Raw genomic sequence first — 24279 nt, 5'->3', positions numbered from 1 at the left:
CTTTATTTCTGGGTTTGAAGGTAATGAATGCTTTACTTTGAAGGAAGGGGGTCCACCAAATATCACTAGGATGTTTAGGAGAGAGAATTGACTGCATAGGAAAGGAAAGAGTTAAACATCTGGTGAGGGGCGGACCTAGCTGTGAGGAAAGTACAGCCTTTTTTGGAAGGGGAGGGTTTAATATATATAGGGAAGGTGAGGCCATTTTAGCTCTCTCTTGTGGTGATTTGCCTTCCCACCCTCCCGCCCCTTTTGTCAAAAGTTCTGGCACGTGGTGCCTTGGCGTTAAATTGTTGGCTGGTTTATCGTTGGCTATTTATTGGCGGAAAAGAACGGCAGTTTGTATTTGTATGGTAAGCTGTAGTGTTTTACAGTTTGGTGTGGTTTAGGTGCACTCACCTCCATCGACTTATTGGCCGCTTGACCACCCGTCCGGGAAGGCAGCGGCAGGGCACCCATCAGGGTGGGTAGTCACTGTGGGGGTTGAGTTGTCACCTATTACCGGTTTTTTGATAGTTGTAGTAAAATTAGGATGGTTTCGAATTTTTAGTATTTTACGGTTAATTTAGGTTAATAGAGCCGTTCTTTTTGCTGCCACCATATGCCGGCTGGATCGGCATCTTAATAAAATTTTCTATTACAGGTCTGCTATTGGTTAGGGTCAAATAAATAGCTAGCAATTTTTCTGCCAAAATTCAAGTCTCTGTGTCTTTATTTCTGGGTTTGAAGGTAATGAATGCTTTACTTTGAAGGAAGGGGGTCCACCAAATATCACTAGGATGTTTAGTAGCTCTCGGGCTGCACATGTCTCAATACGAGCAAGCAGACAGGGATCCTAGGATACTATAGGCCAGCTAAGCCTTTCAGATGTCTATGCTTTTGGGCGGGATGCACTATCCTCATAAAAGCGGTCAAACGTCCAAAAATGCTATTTTTGGAGGTTTCATCGCATCCCCCATATGAATCGATGAAACTTTCTGGACCATGTGTTCTATAGGCAATGCCATCTATAGATGGCGGTGCAACATACAAGCTTATGGTATTCTTGCCGTCGACCAAGGTTAATTTTGTTGATGAAAATTTGAACTACAGTTTTATTCAGGACTAACATTAGTTGAAAATGAAAACTGAGATGCACTATCTTAGGGGGACATTTACTAAGCAGTGATAAGAGCAGAGAAGTGAGCCAGTGGAGAAGTTGCCCATGGCAACCAATCAGCACTGAAGTAACATCTATAATTTGCATACTATAGAATTATACAGAGCAGCTGATTGGTTGATGGGGCAACTTCTCCACTGGCTCACTTCTCCGCTCTTACCACTGCTTAGTAAATGTCCCCCTTCTTAACAAAAACAAAGCAAAAAAAAGTGACTAAGACTAAAACTAAATCGAAAATCATTGTTAAAATTAACATTGCCGCAGACATTGCCAAGAGGGATCCTCGAAGAGAGCCCCATGGCTCTGACATGCGCAGAAGGCCTCTTGGGTCATAACATATCTGGGGAACTTTTTGCAACTCTCTAAAATGGTTTGTATAGTGATTGGATCTATTTTGCAGAATAGACGTTGATACACACTACAAACTACATCATTAGCCCTTGCCTTCCCCAACACTACCCTTGGTATTCCCTTCCTCAGTAACCTGTTTAGCGGTGCTCCTCTTAGTGACTGTAGGAGGAGCCACGTGGTGTGACCATGTCACTGCATATGATATTGTCCCTCACAGCTATTATTTCCTATTTTTCCTTTTTTTTTTTCTGACCCCTTCTGGATAACAGGGGCCAGAAATAATGGAGTCCGAGTTTGCCTGACGTTTAAGAGGTCGGACCAACTCGGAAGTTTTTTTTAAAGGGGCAATCATTTATAAGGCATAGTTATGCCGTGTAAACAATTGCCACTTTAAAAAAAAAGTCAGGGTTGGGCCGGAATCCCGCACGTCGGGCGAACTTGGCCTCCATTACATCCGGCACCGGGTCTCCATATAACAGTTTCCATACTGTTTGTGAATAACATAACTGCAATTTATTATTACTAAATAAATAAGGATATAGTATAATAACTTACTACGCTGCCAGTTTATGTGCAGGAAACTTATTTACATCCCTAACAATATTTCATATCCAGTGAATATAAATACCATCTTTATTGTAGTATAATGAATGGATAATAAAACGTGCAGTTAAATAGGGAATATTTCCATAAAATAAAAGCTGACCTTTACATTACAGTCGGCCGGGTGCTATATTTTTTTTTCATTTTAGATCCCCTAAAGGAATGCAGACAGGAATTGGAACACATTAGAAGACGGACCCTGAAGAGACGTCTGATACAACATTCCGATGCAGCCGGATTAAATATTTCTCTCACAGAATACACTAGAACAAATGTTTTCCTTTGTGAAACCTGTGGGTGTAAATTTGCTATTAGCCACGCTTGGCGTCTCAGTGTGGAAATGTATGAGGAGAGAAACGAAGGATGGGTACAAAGGATGCTGCAGGGAGATACATTCATTCTCCCTGAAATGACTCTGCAGATCCAAGAGACAATGCATATTTCAAGTCTTAATGTTCCGTGCCCGGGACACGTTCAAATATCCATGCAGCTATTTATAGACGCGCCGGGGGTTGGCTTATGTATATTTTAGAAACAACGCAGTTAAGATCGCTGTTTAATTTTCTTATTGCAGAGTTTTAATTAGGTCTGTTTATTTTTTCTGCTGCGATGCAGACAATCGCAGCAGGAAACGTCTTTTTCCTCATTTCAAATGGTCCCCCCTCCCCTAGTAGTACCATTTGCTAGTTTAAGGAACTGTTACCTCAGAAATCTCCTTTGCTTAATAGTGCATAGCACTGGGAATATATGTGCTGTTATCCATCTCTGCAGGCTAGGAACAAACTTATAGATTTCTGCCTGCCACCTCCTCAACTGCTCTCAGGGGCTCATTTCATGAGGCGCTGACCTCTAAAACATCTTCTAAAGCTATAATGATAAAATGTACGGTCGCATCTTATAATACAGAAGAACACATGCAGATATATACAAGGGTGGTTCAGTAAGTAAGGTAACAAGACCTCTCAGGTGTGTAATCATTGGCGTTTCTATAATGGGTGCAAAGAGTGCAGTGTGCACAGGCACATGGGTCCAGGGGGGGCCCACACCGCACACACTGCACCCATATTGTAATACTTACTTTTCTGGAGCCCAGCGGCGGGGCGCTGCAGTCGCGGGGAAAATCACAGCCAAAATGGCCGCCATGCATGCATAGTAGTCAAATTGGTCTCCGGAACATGGCGGACGCCATGTTTCCAGAGACCAGCGCATGAGCAGTAGATTTCACCACAATTCCGGAGGCTACTATGCCATACAGAGGAGGAGGCCCTCCCGGAGGTGCATACGGGCTCCTTCCTATGTTAAAACAGCCCTGTGTGTAATAATCTGTATTTAATTTTAATTCCCCACCAGGCCAGAGCAGGTAGACCACTGCTTCCCCTCACGGCCATTAGACTGCGCCTCATATCAGCCGTGCTGACCCAAAATCTGATGTAAGATGGCGGGGCTGGCGGACACACGGTCATACATTGAGGTTCATAGCGTGATCAGATTTCTGTGTCTAAAGGGCACCACGTTGCAGGAGGAATATACCTGCAGAACCCCAGTCTGCAATTTAAGACCAAACACCTGGAGAGATGTCCTGTATTCTGAACATTTCATACTGTCTTTGAACCATTAAGTCCATTGTGTAATGTGTCAAATGCAGTAAGAATACTTTCATCATTATCAAGTATATATTGTCAGCATACTACACAGTGCTGCAGTATACAAACTGAAGAAACGCAGTAAAGACTGTCATGTCTGTTACCAAATAGATTAGCGCATCCTGCCTGCAAGTTTCCTTTGAAGATTGGATCCAGAAGATTTGCAGCTACATGAATTGATTGGCAACAAATATGTTCTCATCTGTTTCGCTTCTACCGCTTCTGTACTTGTCACTGGAGGGGCTCTTGAATTCTCAACAACAGCTGATTTTATCTGTGCATAGGTGACGAGGAATGTCTTAGAGAAGTGCACTGTATGATTCAGAAGCGAAGAATGCAGGATCACCACAGCTCCCAGAAGACCATCAACTACTTTAAGAACCTCAAAAATTACCTTCTTTTTTTTTTTGAAGAAGAAACTTACTTTTACTAATTTATTAATAAACTTTCTTACTTTATTAATAAACTTTCAAATAAGATAATCACTGCAACCCCTCTTTGTTTTACTATAGAGTGTGTTAGGATCACTATTTTATGCCTTTAATTATTTTCATTTTATTTATGCTGCTTTTTGAAGACCATGGCTTTGTAGCCATATGAGTATATTTACTAAATTATTGTTTTTAGAAGTCATTTTGGGGAGTGTCCAACTTCATGATGTATTAAGAGGCAGAAACAGCTCACGGTACAGTATGTCCATCCTATTGCTATGTGGAAATTTGCTCATTATGATCTCCCATACTGCATTGTCGGGTAGCAAAGCAAAAATGTCAACACTCTCAAGCTTCTCACGTGTAGGGGCACAGAGAAGAGGGGGAGCCGGTACTGCTTACACAGATCCGGGCCTGTTGGAGGGAGCCGGCAGGGGCCCGAGCCATCTGTTGAGGGGGACAAGCATCCTGCTTTGCAGTCGTATTATTATTTTTTGGGGAGGGAGAGTGAATAGGCCTCCCAGAGTTGGCCACCTTCCTCAAGTACCCAGGTCCCATTGCTCTCGCAACAGTTCTGCTCACACGGCATATATTGTAATACTGTAAATACACACAGGTTATGTTAAAAAAAAAAATACAGTTGAGCCAACTATATGATGGCCTTAATAACTGTAATGTTTATTGCCGCTACATAGTTTGACTTATAGACACTTTAGTCCCAGTAGAATATACCGTATTGCTCTTGTAAGAGCTTGGTCATTTTTTCCCCTAGATCTTAAGATAGCATGTTGTCTACAAGTGAAAATTGAGAGTGTGTTTTATAGAGCTATTTGCAGCAATCGTTTACCTTAATGCATTGAGCAATCATTTTTTGGCGAAGAGAAAGAAGAAATTACAGAGTAAGAAGAGGAATATGATTAAAAAGGAAGAAATCAGAAGGAGAAAAATAAGAAAGAACATGAAGAAAACAAAGACCAAGACAAAAAGAGAAGAATAAGGAAGAAAGAAAGATAAAGAGAAAAAAGAAAGACAGATGAAGAATACGATGAAAAAGAAGAAGAAATAATAAGAAGAAAGTAAGAATTGGAAGAAAGAAAATGAAGAGAATGGAGAAAGTAATAAGAGAAACAAGATAATAGAGGAAGGAAAAAGAAAGAAAAGAAAGTAGAAAGAATAAGAAGAGGAAGAAGAAAGATAAGAAGTGGAATAAAGCGGAAAAGGAATAATAAGACAAGAAAAAAGAGGAAGAAGAGTAATAGGCCCTACACATTAGGTGATATATCTGAACGATATGAACGTTCTCGTTCATTAATGAACGAGAACTCGTTCATATCATTCAGTGTGTAGGTGTCGGGTCGCTTATGCATGCAGGCCAATATGGACAATCTCGTCCATATTAGCTTGCACTGCTATGGAGCCGGGTGACGGTGGGGGTGAAGAAACTTCACTCCCCCCGTCACCTCTCCCTCGCCGCCGGGTCGCCCGTCTGCCGTATAGGCCGTCGGGCAGCTCGGCGGCGGGTCGCCGAATGTGTAGGGCCCAAAAGAAAAAAGGAGGACGATGAAAAAGTCAAGGAAGAATAATAATAAGAAGAAAAAAGATGACGAGCAGGAAGAAAAAGAAAGAGAAAAAAAAAGAAGCAGAAAAAAGATAAAAAGGAAAAGGATTAAGAAGATGAATAAGAAGGAAGAAGAAAGAATAAGAATACAAAGAAGAAAAAAGAAAGAAGAGAGTAAACAAAATAACTTCTGGATCCAGATGAACATTGGAAAAGCTACCTGTACTTTGATCATCATGATCAAACTTCCCATTTACACCAATAAAGGACACCTTACACACTTACTCCTGATTCTGAGCTGGAAGCATGTTTCTAAGTTGCGATTTCAGACGCATGTACAGAGAAGTACACTGAGTATGTATTGGGTGTTCGTGAGAGGTGACAGGTAGGTGGCTATTCAAATGTAGAAATATGGCCCATCTTATGGGCGTGTTATGGAATATTGTCGCGGACATGCCCCTGAAGTGCTTGCATACACAGATGCTCAAATACTCACATAGGAGGCCATACTCAGACGGAGAAACTACAACTGCCACAGGTCTAAAGACGCAAATCGATATTACAGCGTCTTCAGGAGCTGAAAGTGGGGTCCTAGTTCTGGCATTTTCGGATGCACACATGTGCACCAGGGAAGGACTTTGTGGTGACCTTTGCATAAAGTCACAGATGTGCAACCGCCAAAAGATGCAGACAAGGAGGCAGCTACGTCCGTATTCAGAATCAGCCACAATGTGTTTGACAAACTCGTAGTACATGGAATAGATTTTGAACTTGACAGTATCTGCAGATCCCACTTTATTTTCAGGACATGTAAATTTAGTAAAGGAAGCAGGACAGTTCTTCCCTGAGATACTCTACTACGTTACTAAGTAACTTCCTTCCTTGAAAGTCCCTCAGCTCACCTCTAAGGAATTATTATTTCTCACAAAATTATCAGATTTGTAAGGGCTAAATTAAAATTAACAAACATCATAAAACTATACGAAAGCAGTTAAAATATAGTTTACTTTGTCAACTGAAAGAAAATGATACTTGTGTCCTTCAATATAGAGTAAAAATAACATTTTCTACAAGTCCTTCGTGCTTATGAACGTTTACATGGTGGGAAGAGTTATGGAATCTTGTGGAAACAAAGGCTGTTGCGCAGATATTCAGAAAACCGCAGATATCTTCAAATTATGCTTTTTCCTCCCCAATCTGCAGATTAGCAGCTATACTGTATTTACACGTTCCTCATTTTAATAAATTAACAGTCTATCAATAGAGCTTGGAATGGCCGGAGACACCTGTTTGGTGGGCGGGCTGAATAAAGAGATTACATCTGCCCAGGTGTCCTGTCAAACATTGCAAACATACAGTACTGTATGTAGACCCAGGTCAGATTGGATTGGACAGAATGTCATTGGCCAGTACATTCATTAGATTTGTATAAAAAAAATATTTGTCAGGAAAATATTTTTGCATTTTCAAAGTCTGTATCTATGTTTCATATGTTGCTGTCTGATACTTGGCATTTTAATTGAGTAGCTTGGCATCCTACATCCTGTGTTACATGTTGACATGACTGGAATGTCAACAAAATGTCACCAGTGGTGTAATGGTGACTTTGCTGGCACGGTGGCTCCAATGGTGACTTCTGGGTCTGGAAGTGACATGCTGATGACTTCCCGTGGATCCTGTGGTGTTTCCTGCATTACGTATCACTAACCCTATAGTCTACCCTAACCTTTCCTCCCGTAGCAAGAATTTTTTTTAACCAAGTATTGGTAAATATACAGGCGCTGTAATTGAGCTGGTTCTCTAAAGCGCTGTTGGATAAGGTGGTAGTCAATCACCTCAAAACATAACATATATATATACATACAAATGGAAACCAACTCCCGTAGACTAACTATAACCCTCCCCTTAGTGACTATCCCTAGCCCTTCCCATAATGCCTAACCCTAACCTACCATCCCGCAGTCTAGCCCTCCATCAAGTGTTCATACCTAATCCTCCCCTCCCGTAGTCTAACCCTCCCCCTAATAGCCAACACTAACCATAACCTTCCATAGCCTAGCCCTAATTCTAGTGTCTAACTCTAATCTGCCCCTCCTGCAGCCTAATCTTCACCTTCACTTTAGTGCCTGACCATAGTCTTTTCCCTCCCGTAGACTAACCATAACCCTCCCCTTAGTGCATAACCCTAGTCCTTCCTCCAGTGCCTAACCCTAACCTCACTAAGCCTAACCCTAACCCTACCGTTAGTGCCCAACCCTAATCCTTCCCTCCCATAGCCAAACCCTCCCCCTAGTCCCTAACCATAGAAATTACCTCCCATAGCCTAACCCTAATCCTAGTGCCTAACTCTAACCCACCCCTCCCATAGCCTAACCCTAACCCTCCCCTCAGTGCCTAACCCTAGCCCTCCTCCAGGTACCTAACCCTAATCCACCCATCCCAGAGCCTAACCTTAATCCTCCCTTCCCATAGCCTAACCCTCCCCCTAATGACTAACCTTTAAACCTCCACTCCAGTAGACTAACCTTAACCCTAGTGCCTACCTCTAATCCTCCTCTTCCATAGCCTAATCCTGCCCGAGTGCCTACCCCTAGCCCTTCCCTCCCATAGACTAAAAAGAATCCTTCACCTTAGTGCCTAACTTTAGCCCTCCCCCTAGTGGTGAACCCTATTCCTCCCCTCCCTTAGCCTATCCCTAACCCTCCCTCTAGTGCCTAACCCTAATCCCCCCTCCTGTAGCCTAACCCTAATTCTCCTCCATAGTCCTTAGCCCTAACCTCCTCTTCCGTAGACTAACCCTAAGCCTAGTGCCTAACTCTAACCTTCTTCTCCCGGACACTAACCTTAAACCTAGTGCCTTAGTCTATCTCTACCCTCCCATAGCCTAAGTCTCCGCTGCTGGTCTGTGCAGAACGTCAGCACTCCACAGGTTGACGTTGTGAACACGCCGACATTCTGCAGATGTCAACATCATAACTTATGACACTGTGCAGTCCATCTTGTAAATGTCAAAATTATGGCTACATCCCTCTGTGTCCATATTTTATTTTGGGACACAGTAGGCCAGGGTGGCTTCTAATATACAGTGGGAAGTGCATTTCTCCTTATAATACACAAGTTTTCCTAACAAATAATTAAGTGATGACATCAAATCTTTTTTTTCAGACCTCATTCACAACTCTTTTAGATAACTTATCACGTGTATAATATTTATATGTCTGTATTGAATTAATGTGAAAGAGAAATATAGCGACTTGGAAAGAAATACTGTAATACGTCCCTGTGGGATTACAACATGTTCTTTTTTTAAAATAATCATCTTGTTTTTCTTTTAAGAGCCCAATCTCCTGAGGGATAGACTAATGTTAGGGCTTTGCAGATGTTACACCAAATTACAGCAGTTACAGGTTGGCAACTGTTTAAAAGAACATTGTAATATCTTAAATATATATGTCGTTGTCAGATCCAGAGCTTCGTTTGATATATTTTGCAGCTGATATAAATGTATTGTATACGTATTGTTGATAACTCAATAAATACCGTATGTCTGTCAGAGACTGAAGTTGCTTAAAAGCAATTCGAGATTCCCAGGATACCAATAGCAGCCTTTTAATGAAAGGACTAATTAGAGAGTGTAATTGAATTAGTTTGTGCTACAAAACAGACTAATAAAAATTAAAAAGAGTGTGACTTTACTTGCGTCTAAATATATCTGCAATGTACAAAGCCTCGGGTAAAGGTTATGCACATTACTCCTCAGTTCAGCTAAAATATGTTGGGTTTTTTTGGATTGAGGGTGGTATCCTGGCTGACGGGATGCCGGTAGTTAGAATACCGACGCCGGCACCCCGATAGTGTAAATCCCAACAGGGGGGATATAAGACTGTTTCCCCCTCTCGCCTACCCCTAACCCTCCCTTTCTGCAGCCTAACACTAACCTCCCCCTGTAGTACCTGACCCTAACCTCTCCCCCCCCCCCTCCCCAAGCCTAACCTTAACCACCACCACCCCTACCCCCCCTGGTGGTGGTTAAACCTAACACACACACCCGGCCCTAACCCTAACCCGGGATCCGGTCTGAAGATCGACAGTGTCTAGGTCTAGGTCGACAATGTTTAGGTCGACCACTATAGGTCGACAGTCACTAGGTTGACATGGATGGAAGGTCGACAGGGTTTCTAGGTCGACATGTGCTAGGTCGACAGGTCTAAAGGTCGACATGAGTTTTTCACATTTATTTTTTTTTGGATTTTTTCATACTTAACGATCCATGTGGACTACGATTGGAACGGTAAAGTGTGCCGAGCGAAGCGGTAGCGGAGCGAAGGCACCATGCCTGAAGCATGGCGAGCGAAGCGAGCCATGCGAGGGGACGCGGTGCACTAATTTGGGATCCCGGTCACTTTACGAAGAAAACGACACAAAAAATAATAATCCTCATGTCGACCTTTAGACATGTCGACCTAGCACATGTCGACCTAGAAACCCTGTCGACCTTCCATCCATGTCGACCTATGGTGGTCGACCTAAACATTGTCGACCTAGACACTGTCGATAAAACGAACCACACACCCCTAACCCGCCTGCTATATTTATGACGGCTGTCAGGATTCCGGCAGCTGGCATCTTGACCGCATCCTGTTTTTTTTAAACTCTGTGGGGGGAATTCAATTGTTTGAATAGTCAGTATCTAATAGACAGGAAAAGACAGACACCCAACCAACTTTTCAAACCATTGAATTCCACCCTATGTATTAGCATGACATACAGGGGGAGATTTATCAAAGGCTAGAGAGAGATAAAGTACCAGTCAGCTCCTGATTTCAAACACAGCCTGTAAAGCGACAGCTGGGAGCCGATTGGTTGGTACTTTATCTCTCTCCACTTAATCTCTCTCCAAGTTTTGAAAATCTTCCTCATAATGAATGTAAAACTACAATTAAAGGTGAATGAGCTTGCTATGTGACATGTTTTAAAGGTAGTCTGTACTTCAAGTGAAAACATTTAGAAAAATGTAGTTGTCAACATTTTAATCCAACTCCTAAAAAACTGGATATACTTTTATTACAACTTCACAGTTATAAAACATGTAAAACCTCAAATTTATTTCAAATCCAGTATGCAGTCTTTACTACTCTTAAGAAGACAGGAAAATGAATACTGATGAAGATATTGGTTCTGTAACTTGGAATTAAATAAGATATTTTATAATATTACATTATTAGTTAGTAGGGACAAAAGAAGAATATCAGCAGTTATGTCAGTAATACAAAAGAGGGGGCCCTAGGGACGTGATGGCCCTGCAAACCTTCACCTGCCCCCCCCGATCCAACCTCCTTCATTGTCAGATTTTTTTGTTACAGCTTACAACACTCGTTTAAATTGCCTGTTGATGTTATTACAGATACTGTAGGTTTGCAAGAGTCAGACTGCCAATTGGCCCTTCTGATAAATGTTTCCCTGCCCACCTACTAGTTATATATATTACGTTAAATTGTATGCGAGACTCAGCAGATATTAAGCAATTCATATTATTCCAGGTCTCTTGACTTATCAAAAAAAATAAATGCACCATTTGGAGGACGTTTCAATACTGTTTTTCTTATTTACTAAAATTGTCATTCTTGGCAATGTATTTTCACTCTGTATGACCAAGTGCATGACCCCTATTGTATAGGATGGAGCGAAGAATATCTCACCTACTATAACTCCTCTCATTTTCTGACGTTTTTCTGGTGAGATCTTCCTCCTATGAAACTGCAGCTGAATATATCTCACAATTTTTATTCTTAGCCTGTTAAAAATCAGGATGGTGATTTGTATCATGTTAGGTTTTAAACTTTTTTTGCTTTGATTTTGCCTTTAATAATTCCAGTGGTTTTTAAATTGCCCCCAAAAAATGGTGAAGCACTTCAGCTTGATAACTCTATAAAATGTATTAAAAATAAAGATGTTAAAAAATAAATGCAGAAAATTCTAATCTGTTCTCCGCGTAGGAAAAGCTGCCTCTTTATCTTTAAAATGACATCACAGATTTCTGATGACGTAAGTGGTGTCGTCATGGATACAGAACATTGACAGTTGGTGTGCAGAGGCTGTTTCTCACAGTTATTGGCTGTATCTGACTGAGGAGCCAGCAAGGAATCTACAGGCTACACCAGTGTCGGACTGGAGCATGTAGGGCCCACCGGGGGTGGGTGGTGGGGAATACAGTGGTAGAGGCCCAAGTTTAGGGGTGTGGCCAGTCTCTAGAGGGAGTGTGCCCAGCCGCCACATTGGTTTGCCTAACCATTTAGCAAGTGTTGGTCCCCTAGATAAATATATACAGTAAATACTGTAGTGCATGCAAGATAATGTACTAGATTAGTAACAGTACAGTCTGAAGCCTGATCCCTAGAGAAGAGGGTGGGGCCCCAGGCAGTAGGGCCCACCGGTGGTTTCCCCCGTACCCCTGTGGGCCAGTTCAACGCTGGGCTACACAAGTCAATGACAAGTGTTCAGTGGTATTTCACAACATCCTGCACGTCAGGTTGGAACATAAAGCTGCACTATCTAAATGTAATAAATAGTTATAGAACAGGATTAAAATAAAGGGCCCTACACACTATGCGATCCGCTGCCAAGCTCCCCGACAGCGGATACGGCCGACGGGCGTCCCGGCGGCGGGGGGGGGCAGTGACGGGGGGAGTAAAGTTTCTTCACTCCCCCCGTCACCCGGCTCCATAGCAGTGCAGGCAAATATGGACGAGATTGTCCATATTGGCCTACATGCACAAGCAACGGGGCACCAATGATGAACGAGCGCGGGGCCGCACATCGTTCATCGCTGGTGCCTCCACACTGAAAGATATGAACGTTATCTCGTTCATTAATGAACAGGATCGTTCATATCTTTCAGTAATATCGCCCAGTGTGTAGGGCCTAATAAGTTCCCTAGGCCCTACCTTTTCCATTAGTCCCCATATACATTTTTCTTAACTGCTGATCAATCCACAGTCTTCGCCAGTCACCATGCCGACAACGGGATCCCGGCTTTTAGATGGCCGGCGGGGGAAGGGGGGATAGCGCAATCAAGTCCCTTGCAGTTCTATTATCACTCTATGGGTGTTGTGGACACCCAGGAGTGGGAATAGTCCCTGTTGGTCAGCGGGATATTCAGCGTTCGGTACCCTGGCATTGGAAATGTGACCGGTGATTTTCCGACCGCCGGTCACATAACTGCAATGTGTGCCTACAATACAGATGGAGCCCTCCTCAGCTATCCCTTTAATAGGATTAATTGAGCCAGGGCAATCAGACTTAATCCCCTGCTGTAATGATTTATGGGGGTTATTCCGAGTTGATCGTAGCTGTGCTAAATTTAGCACAGCTACGATCAGGGACACAGACATGCGGGGGGACGCCCAGCACAGGGCTAGCCCGCCCCGCATGTGTGTCCGCCCCCTTCCCCCCCCCCCCCCCCGCACAAGTACAAAAGCATCGCACAGCGGCGATGCTTTTGTACTTGTGGAGTTACTCCCGGCCAGCGCAGCTCCTGCAGTTGGCCGGGAGTTGGTCGTGGCTGCTCCTGGTCGCAGCGGCTGCATGACGTCATGCAGCTGCTGCAGCTCGCCCCTGCACGGTCCCACCACGCCTGCGTTGGCCTGACCGCGCCCCCATAACGGCGGCCAAATGCCGCCGTGCCGCCCCCTCCCACCCAGCGACCGCCTCTGCCTGTTAATCAGGCTGAGGCGATCGCAGGGAAACGATGGCGCTGGTGCACTGCGGCGCCGGCGCATGCGCAATTCCGACCCGATTGCTGCGTTGCGATAAACTGCAGCGAGTGATCGGGTCGGAATGACCCCCTTAATCCCCTGCTGTATTGCCTTGGTGCACCTAGGTGCAGCAGAGAAGCCTAGATGAGCGAGGCCCCATCTGTATATAACACCATAAAACTGTATTTCTGACATGCGTAGTGAGAGTCAAACAGGAGGGGAGTGTGGTGCAGGGCGAGCGGGATTGAAGGGAGCGGAATGCAATGCTGCAGGATGAGCTTCTGATTGGCTGCTAACATAATGACCCCTCAACTTAGATCATTTTTAGTGCAGTAATAATCTCTCAAATCCAATTATTACAGATGCGTCCTCATATAGCCTTGCGGGTTCCGTGCGTATGCACGCTACCGCTATCCATTAACAGCAATGGGGGAGCCGGTGGCTGCGAGTGATCGCAGTATACCGCCACTATACGCAGAAACAAGGACACATCTGTATCATTACTTAATTGACATTTCCATTTGCCCTGCTGCAAAAATGAAGAAAGCCATTGATTTTTAAAGGGTAAAATGACGCCGGTTACAAATACCCAACTCAAAACAACAACCGTGCAACTTTCGCATTGATTAATAACTTTTAAGACCCTATTGTATCATGTGTATTATTTTTTAGCGATTATTTATAAATCTGTAAAGAGAATATTTGTCTACCAACATGTTTTGTGGAGTGTGTGATGAAACCACGCAAACATGGGGAGAACATCCAAGCTCCACACAGAGAGACCCCTGGTCCAAACAATCAATGCAATGAAGCGTAATGGTTTAGTACTCTTCCAGGATGTGTGGGAGACTTCAGGGAGATCCCCCAGACTCTCACCAGGAGCTCACATCCCCAATGGTCAATACCGTACATCATTAAGTTGCCTCTATAGTACCTCACAAATATCTCTTGCCTCCACCCTTTCTTCAGCAACAGCTCCACTGAGGCATTACTTCATGCTCTTATCACTTCGGAGGTGTTGGGCACTTAAGAGTTTTTTTTGTTTTGTTTTTAAACTAAGGGGGTCATCCCGAGTTGATCGCTAGCTGCATTCGTTCGCTATGCAGCGATGAGGCAAAAAAAAATGGTACTTCTGTGCATGTGTATGCGGCGCAATGCGCACGCGCGACGTACTATTACAAAGAACGATGTAGTTTCACACGAGGTCTAGCGAAGCTTTTCAGTCGCACTGCTGGCCGCAGAGTGATTGACATGAAGTGGGCGTTTCTGGGTGTCAACTGACCGTTTTCAGGGAGTGTTCAAAAAAACGCAAGCGTGCCAGGAAAAATGCAGGTGTTGCTGGGTGAACGCAGGGCGTGTTTGTGACGTCAAGATAGGAACTGAACAGTCTGAAGTGATCGCAAGCGCTGAGTAGGTTTAGAGCTACTCTAAAACTGCACAAAATAACTTTGTAGCCGCTCTGCGATCCTTTCGTTCGCACTTCTGCTAAGCTAAGATACACTCCCAGTGGGAGGCGGCATAGCGTTTGCACGGCTGCTAAAAACAGCTAGCGAGCGATCAACTCGGAATGACCACCTAAATCCAGACCAAATTATCATAACACTTATTGATGTAGCCTATTGGGGTGTTGGTCACAATAGGGGCACAGCAAACGTGAAAGTGACTGTTAGGCCGCACAACGAGTCGTTAGCCCGCATGCTGGGTTTAGCGGTAATCCGCAGGACATGGTAATGCAGTGGTTAGCAGTGGTGGCCCGTGTCTGACCTCAGGAGCTCAGCACTGTACCTATACGCAGAGGCAGATGCACTAAGCCTCGGAGAATGAGAAAGTGGAGAGAGATAAAGTACCAGCCAATCAGCTCTTAACTGCCATGTTAAAGGCTGTTTGAAAAATGACAGTTACTAGCTGGTTGGTTGTTAGTTTACCTCCCTATGCTTTATCAGTCTCCAAGTCTTAGTACATCTGCCCACTGTACACAGAGTAAAGGTGGCTGCAGTCTGCTCATGTGCAGTAGCACATCTGGCCGAAGGTCGCACTTCCCTACAGACTCCGGGTCCTAGTGCCCAGCATGTAAGCACAGAGAGGAGACAGGTCCGGAGTGCACCGCTATCTAACAACGCTTGTTTGCGCTGCACTTCTAAATGCAGCATATTCTAGACTGCTGCACCTCCACCTGCCTTATAGGATCATTCAGGTGCGCTTGTTCTTGCTGCTGCTATCATTTGCTGAAAGCAATTGCGATTATATGCTTGCATGGGCAGAAGTTAACATAAGCATAGGGACGCCCACTGCCGATCGCATCATTTCTGTCTGACGGCGTATAACTGCTGATACATTGGTACCACCGTCGCAGATTGGGTCATGTGACTCACTGAGTCTGAGTGCATCTGACGACGCTAACTGCTAATTTATGCACGCCCAGAAAACGACGTCTGAACGGCATAAGACACACTTCCTTTACCCGACCACTCCCCCGTTACCACCCCCAAATGCTGTCTTCCTGACAATCACTTTGCAACTAATTCCTTATTGCAACCACTATAGCAAATCAATCGCTGCTCCTGTGCACTGCGGCTCATACGCACGCATGTGCAGTAAAAAAACATCGACCGATGTGCGTACAATACCTGATTTGCGGCCGCACCTGAATGAGCCTCTCAGTCTCTATCAGAGCAGCTCTGACTGAATGCATCATTGTGTCTTAATAGTACATAATGAATGGGTTTACCACGGAACCTGCTATCTCAGCAGTAAAGTGTCATATCTAATTTATTACGAGCAATGTTGCTTCAATATTTCTTTCATCAAGATTGCATTTTATTGCACAGAGAGAAGTAGAAATGACAGCTCGAAGCCCCGCATCATTCATTTTGATGTGTTTTCTGAATACAATCAGCCATCAAATGGTAAATATTATGTATGCCCTATTTAGCAAGGCACTCGCCTGCTGAAGAGAGAAAAACAAATGCATTTGGTAAAAATAATATCTAATAGACGCCCACGTAAAAAACAACACATATCCCGTTTAATGCTATTAATATATTTTGTTGGCCCCAGTCACATGACTCTGGGGAGGTGAATGATAGCCGTCGTGGTGGGGAAAGGGTTGGGGAGGGGGGGGGGGGGGGGGAATGCGAGGGCAACTTAGGTCTCTTGTGGAATTACAGCGTTAAATGGGACTGTAAGCCTACAATGTACTAAGCTACATTAATGACACTTCAGCCACTGAATATTTTATGCACATGAAAATGTGCCTATAAGCCTTTTAAAGCTCCAGTGCAAGGAAAAATAATCATTTGCTAGTGCCTGATATTATATTATCACCTCATTCTTCAATGTTGCACTCGACCTGTAATTATCAATGTATCACATACAAGAGCAGGTCTCCACCAACAATTTCATTCAACCCAAAGTTACCCCTCATTCATAAAATGATATGACAGAAAACACAGCATATTTTATAAGGCATCAAGACAGATAACTGGACCTCACTACAGAATAAGAAGACTTCATCGGAAAGGAAATTCAACTCAAGTCATCCAATGACAATAGCCAACGTTAATGTGTTAATGTGATTTTATACATTGATTGTTAACTCGGGTTTCTTAAAGCTGAAAAACACTATCAGTAAAAATAAGAACTCGCTGCTCCAAATATAAAAAGTACATGTACATTCAGGGCTTATAATCCCCTTTTTAAAGAGAAATAGTTTTCTATTTCTCCAAGTGAAAGATTTTCCCAGTAACATTGACAGGTATTTTGTATTTTTGTACGATCAGTGATAATATATGGCATACTAATTTAGGGGCAGATGTATTAAGCCTGGAGAAGGCATAAGGAAGTGATAAAGCAGTGATAAGTGCAAGGTGATAAACGCACCAGCCAATCACCTCCTAACGGTTAATTTACATATTGGAGCTGATTGGCTGGTGCCTTTATCACCTTGCACTTATCACTGCTTTATCACTTCATTATGCCTTCTACAGGTTAATACATCTGCCCCTTAGTCCCTACTGTACATTACAAGGATATTAGAGGTCATCAAGCTGTTTCAATATCACATAACTGTGCAGATGTATAAAGACTGGAGAAGGCATAAAGAAGTGATAAGAATAAGGTGATAAGTGCAAGGTGATAACGTACCAGCCAATAAGCTCCTAACTGTCAAGTTACATATTGGAGCTGATTGGCTGGTGGTTTATCACCTTCCACTTATCACTGGTTTATCACTTCTTTCTCCTATCTCCAGGCTTTATACATCTGCCCCAATGTGTCTAATATGCTTTTATGCAAGTCTAAGATCTCTGATGTGCCTTTACTAGCCCCAATCTATTGCTGTATAGGATGCGATGTTCCTTATAATGCACAGATTTAAAATGAACAAAAAATGCATACATAGAAGCAACACACTGACACACAAACATGTGGAATAAAGACTTGCACTCAAAACACAGAAATATACAATGGGGATGCGGTCACCATACCGGCATTCGGGATGGTGGTAGTAAGAAAACTGAAGCCGGAGTACCGACACCGGGGTCCCGACATCGATCATAATGCCAAGGATTACACTGTGGAGGGGGTGTTAGTTTTAGGCACTAGGCACCACCCAGGGAGGTTAGGGTTTGAATGAAGGGGGGGGGGGGGGGGGTTTGGGGTTAAGCTGCAGGGAGGGAGGGTTAGGCACAACTGGGGAGGGTTAGGCTGTGGGGGTGGGACAAGATCAGGTACCACCCAGATAGGTTAGGGTTATGCTACAGGGGGGTGGGGATGGGTGGGTTAGGTTGCGAGGGGTGGGGGGGTGGGGGGGTTGGGTCAGGCTGAGGGGAGGGGGAGTAAGGGGGGATAGGAGGATAGGGTTAGCACACTTGCTTAACAGGTGTCGGGACCCTGCACGTCGGGATGCTGCTTTTGTTATTCTGACCACATGCATCCCAAGCGCCGGGAACCCGATGCCAACCCATACACTGCCACATATACTATAGTGTTAACGTTAGGCTGTTTTAGCAGGGCGCCGCGCCCTGCCCAATTTTTTAAAGGCAAAATCCGCCCTGCCCATTCTGCGGCGCCCTGCTAAAACAGCCGGCCACTTCCTGCGCTCCCGTATAAGCGCACGGCATCCATTCACGCTATGAGAGAGAGCTTGGGGGAAGCCCAGGACCTCCGTAGGTGCTGGGCACGCCCCCAACAGTGACGCCACAGGCCGCCCACACCCCCTGTAGTAACAACTGTGGGGGCCGCACCGCACACTTCAATGACATTACATAGCCACACCACCCTATTTTGCATGGCCACGCCCAATTTTTGGGCGCGGTCGCACGCACATATACCTCCGCAGTCCGGCGCCCTGCCCTCTAAAATTTCAAGAGGGAACATTATACTGCATACAATGACACAAACACACATTTTTCCAAAGAGCAGTTTTTTTTTCTTTACTTTGTTAACTTAGGAGGAAATTTATCAAAGATTGGAGAGAGATAACGCTCCAGCCAATCAGCTCCTAACTGCTATGTTACAGGATGCGTTTAAAAAAATTACAGACGCTGATTCGTTGGTACTTTATCTCTGTCCACTTTCTCTACAGCTGGGTACACACTGGAGAAATGTGGCCTTATAGGTCATTTCCGACCGAATTGGAACGACATATTGGGAATATCACTCAGTGTTGTATGCCCAATATGCGGGCGCCTGCGGTTGCTAGCGACACCGTCCGGTGGGCCCTTCTGCACAGCCAACAGGGTGATAACTCTAGCGACCTAGTTCTATGGGAATGAAAGACGGCGCGATATATTGATTTGTCCTTCATACATCATTCTAATGTGTACCCTGGATCCAATATGTCGGCCTATTGGGTCGACATATTGTCTGGCCACACTTTGCTCAGTATGTACCCGGCTTAAGCTTTGTACTTTTTCAATAAATTCCACATATCCCCCACCTCAATGAACCCACCCTGGCACATTTTTATCCACAGATCTGAACGGTAGCCTTCGTGCCAACCGTCCTATTCACCCCCCTCCCCAACTGTGGGGGTCGATTCAACTCTCCAACAGTTGAATAGCGCCGGGAATTAGCTCCCGCCGCTATTCAATTCAGCTCAAGTTAAGTCGCCAAATTTCCCGGTTCTCCCGGACTTAACAGGTTGATTTGTCGGGAGAACGGGCATTCTCCGACTTAACTCCCCGCCGCGATGCTGATTCCCTACAGAATTAGCCTCGCGCCGGCCACGCGGCAGCACTTTTGTCGTATTTCCGCTCACATCCCCCGGGGGTGAGAGAAGAATTCCCGACAATTGAGTGTCACTTGGTGCTGTATTGAATAGCACCGGGAGCTAATTCCCGGCGCTATTCAACTGTCAGAGAATTGAATCGACCCTTGTGAATCTATGCCCTGGGTCTCTATACTATACACCATACAGATATTAGTCACATATATTATAATAATAGAATATTAGTAATGGGAGTCCATTCATAGTATTTCATATTTTATACGGCGACGCTGGATCGCCATGGCCAATGAGATGTTAGATTGCAATGCGGGCCAGTGACAGTCCTCCATACATTAAATCTATTAGAATCCTACGTGATGACACAGTCACCTTATAATGAGGGGGAGGAAATGATGGATTAGAAGAGACACATTCATTGGTTCAGCAATGTTACAGCTTTATTCAGTCCATTCACAAAAAGAGGATAGATGATTTACACTATCTGCTCATTCCTGGCACGCTGGCTCGTCTCAATGAACCGTTACCCCTATGAGATATGTATCAGGAACACAGTATAGTGCAGGTCCGTCCACGGCAGAGGTATTTCCCACTGTAAGCGGTGTAACCCCCTCATTTAAACATCCTTAATGTTGCAAGAAATGTACGGCATCATTCTCTGCTACTGTATAGCATTCCGTGACTACCCTAAGTGAAAATCCTTTGTCATTAAACCTACATTCACCAGAAGAGCTCTGCAATTATGCCCTCAATTATCCGCATAGGTGCTTAGGACGTGATTTTACAGAGAAAAAAAGAAGCTTTTAATCATACACTGTATACCTTTTAATAATGGAGTGTTTACATACACAACCTGCATGCGCAACACTTGTAGTGACACTTCAGACAGGCCCCATTAATGGCTATAAAGCATGAGGTTATACAAAGATGAATCTGCATGGGGGATTTCTGCCTATTGTACACTGAATTAGACAATGTTGATCGCTGCTGAGTGAGGTTGACCAGTAGGGGGAGCTGCAACAAATCATTATTTTAATCACTGTAAAACAATCTGAAGATTCAGAACCTAGAACACTGGAGAGCTCCCATTAATCTGGCAGAGACAACCTCTGGCTGTTATGTATAATTCAAACGCCAGGACAGCCTGAGAGATCTGTTAATTGACCAAAGAGACAAGTGTGTTGCTGAACCGGGGATGAGCACTCAACGAGACAGTATTCTTATTGCATGCCAATTATTGGCCAGGGCAATGGATCAAGTATTGACCATGCCAGGGATGGTCTGGCTCATAAGGACACGGTACCATGCATTGGTTCTAGTCGCTGATTACAGTTGCATTTGTGCATTTACTATACCACTATGAGGCTTGGATCACCGGCCGCCCGTACACAAATAAAATAATTCTTATTTTTGCGAAATACATTTTACTAACAGATGAGAAAACCTTTATAAACTGATCATTTTTATTCCCCCATGGTAACTTTTTAGGATACACAATAAAAAAAAGGATTTTGAAGTCTGAACTGAAATAGATTGCTCAGTGTATGAATAGTAAACCCTGTTCAATGAATATACAGTGCACGCTTCAATGCTTGCTGATGTTGTAAAGTCATGGGATCTGAGCAGAGAAAGTAATCAGATTTCTACAGCAAGGACAAAGGGGAAATTTTGAAAGACTGCAATCTGTATAGAGGATGCCTATACAGCACGTTGGCTCACCAACATGCAACAATCTATCATCGCTCTCCTCACCATGCCTAGAAGGTCAGGTCACAGATCACTGAGGGGCTAAACCAGAGTTGGGAGCAAAAAAGTAACTTTGCCCCTTGGCAAGACCATGTTGCACTGCAGGTGGAGAAGATTTGAAATGTGCAGAGAGAATTAGAGTTGGGGGAGGGGGGGGGGGGGGTTCAAGCTTAAATCTACATTGCAAAAATAAAGCCTCCCAGAATTTGAGGGCTACATGCAAAAGCAGCCATTCAGATGGTATTTACCCTGTATGCAAAATCGAAAAAAGGCATTGGCACCCAACATGGTTAGTCCAGGGGGAAAATTTCTACCTTTCTTTTTTGCTTTACTCCCAACACAGAGTTGTCCCCAGACTGCAGATATCTATAATATAACAATAGCTTCAGTAAAACATATCAAACAGCCCCCCCACCCCACACACATGCAAGTTACCTGATTGATGGAAGTCACTGCAAGCCTGGGAATCACCAACTGCATCACAATTTGTAGAAGGGAAGTTATCAATCCAGCCAATATAGCCCAGGTAAGGGGCAATGGAAGCATGCTGTAAGTAGCAAAAAGAGTGAAGAGTACATAGCCAATACCGTCCCCTAAAAGGCCGTATCCTAGACCAGCTGCCAGGATCTGGGTAGCCATGGCTAGCCATGTCACCACCCCACTGAACTGTAGATACGTGTAAGAGGTTGTGTCCTTCCTGACAACTACTAAGGCACAAATTACCACCTCAATCCCAGTGAAAAAGCCCAACAAGATGCCTTTGATGGGGTCCATAGGTGCTGAGGCCAACGTGAGATGAAGGATCAGCAGAGTGAGCTTGGTCAACACATCCAGGATGTTCATGACTACTTCCGACTTGCGCCGCTGACCTAGAAAATAGCGCTGATAAAGCCTTTCTAGGTCTCTGGACTTGAAAGAGTTCTTCAGGGTGGGGAATATTACCCCTCTATAGGTGTAGCCCCAGTTCAAAAAGAAATCCGAATTGCTGGGAGCGCAGTCTAAGTGCAGGAAGCCCAGGTCGCTACTGGTCCTCTCTGGGAAGACTTTGGTGCCTCCGTTGTTGTGCCTGTCCCCACTGGCTATCTTGCCAAATTGCCTATTGGCATTGGCGGTGTAGGAGTCATCGGAAGAGAGGGTCTTAGCGCTGCTTTGTTCATTAATGAACCTCTGCTCAGTGATGTGCCTCACTGCAGTCTGCCAAAGCAGTCTCTTGGGTCTTGTGTTGCTGTTGATGGTTGGAGTCCTGTTGATGGTGTAGAGTTCATCGGTGGCACTGGAGCACCTCACCTCAGATAGCTCCATGGTAGATCTGTACAGCTCTTGTTGTTTTCTCCTTTGAAGTTTACTGAAATACATCTGTGGGCATGGTACCCAGCCTAGCTGTGTGGCTGGCGGTCTGCTATGGGTCTACCTTGCGGTTGATGGTCACTGCCCTGGGCAGCATGCTGGCTTGAAGTGCATAATCCCAATGCAACGTCTTCACATCACAGAGCCAACCGAGTGCTGTGACTGGCATAGCAGGAGCGGGCACTAAGTCCCTTCATCTTTATGAATTGTTGCAGCCAACCTGCTAAAGGTTAATGTGATATCTGGATTTAATTTGCGGAGCAACATCAGATCCTCCAAAAAACTGGGATCAGCCTTGGAATCCAAGAGGTGCAGTCCAGCACACAGACGGGCATCTCTTCATGCAGGGTGGCAAGGCTGCACATAGTATGGGTCTACAGCAGAGGAGAGTAGTGTTCTAATGACTATACTGACCTTGGATTGCAGGACACTGGCTGCACCTTATCTCCTGCAAGAATCACCAAGGTCTTTGCTAAGGTCATTAGGAGGCAGGAGGAGCTGGGGTGCAGGTGCAAGGTAGAAAATCGGGACGGCTGGTAATTATATGCATGCATGGCAGTTTGTGGGAAGTTAGAGGGGACACTGCTGGAGAATGATGTTACTTGTCAAGATGCTGGAGGTCATTGCTGTGGGCACAGGAGTGCAATCCAGTGCAGGGCACCCCCATCCTTCTGGCAGCATGCACCACACTCCCCTTCCTCCAGATAGCAGAGGGTGCTGCTGCTGCTGCTGCCCGGCTCCGGGGGGGACCCCAGTCTGGGCATCTGATCTGCTGCAGAGACCAAGTTCTCCCCGCTGCCCGGGTCACTTTATACGGGGAACCTGCAGACTCATTCCCGGTGCGGGCTCCGGGGAGTGCGATGCAGCCAGTAGCCGGGACTACAGGAGACTGCTGCTGCTGGATTACCGGAGTAAACCCTGCTGGAGGAGGAGGGGGGCTCGGAGTCAGGTGACCGAGGCTGACGTCATTCTACACTCTGCTGCTACCCCCCCAAGCACAAGCAGTGCAAGTTCTCCTCCACACACATAGCCTGCTGCACTCTGCATATACTGTACATATACTGTACATATACTGTACATATATACACACACACACTCTGCTGCACTCTGCTACATGCTAACACTGCACATGGCTACATATACTCTACATATATACACATACAGCCTGCTGCACTCTGCTACATGCTAACGCTGCACATGGCTACATAGAGATGAGCGCCTGAAATTTTTCGGGTTTTGTGTTTTGGTTTTGGGTTCGGTTCCGCGGCCGTGTTTTGGGTTCGAACGCGTTTTGGCAAAACCTCACCGAATTATTTTTGTCGGATTCGGGTGTGTTTTGGATTCGGGTGTTTTTTTCCAAAAACACTAAAAAACAGCTTAAATCATAGAATTTGGGGGTCATTTTGATCCCAAAGTATTATTAACCTCAAAAACCATAATTTACACTCATTTTCAGTCTAT

The 24279-nt window shown here is 44.7% G+C and overlaps 1 protein-coding gene across 2 annotated transcripts in view; it reads right to left on the bottom strand.

The window, feature by feature from the left end:
• The window catches only part of ADCY8 (adenylate cyclase 8), a 367020-nt gene extending 343278 nt beyond the window's left edge, over window positions 1-23742 (bottom strand). For both annotated transcript variants that reach the window (XM_063921272.1, XM_063921273.1), the window contains exon 1: window positions 21907-23742. In XM_063921272.1, coding sequence (XP_063777342.1) covers window positions 21907-22827 — 921 coding nt within the window. In that variant the 5' untranslated portion in view covers window positions 22828-23742. The remainder of the gene's footprint in view (window positions 1-21906) is intronic.
• Window positions 23743-24279: the final 537 nt, after the last annotated feature.

Source organism: Pseudophryne corroboree, chromosome 5, assembly GCF_028390025.1.
Source record: "Pseudophryne corroboree isolate aPseCor3 chromosome 5, aPseCor3.hap2, whole genome shotgun sequence".
In the NCBI taxonomy this organism is placed as follows: Eukaryota; Metazoa; Chordata; class Amphibia; order Anura; family Myobatrachidae; genus Pseudophryne; species Pseudophryne corroboree.
Note: the sequence above shows the minus strand (reverse complement) of the source record. Positions and strands in the feature narration are given on the sequence as shown.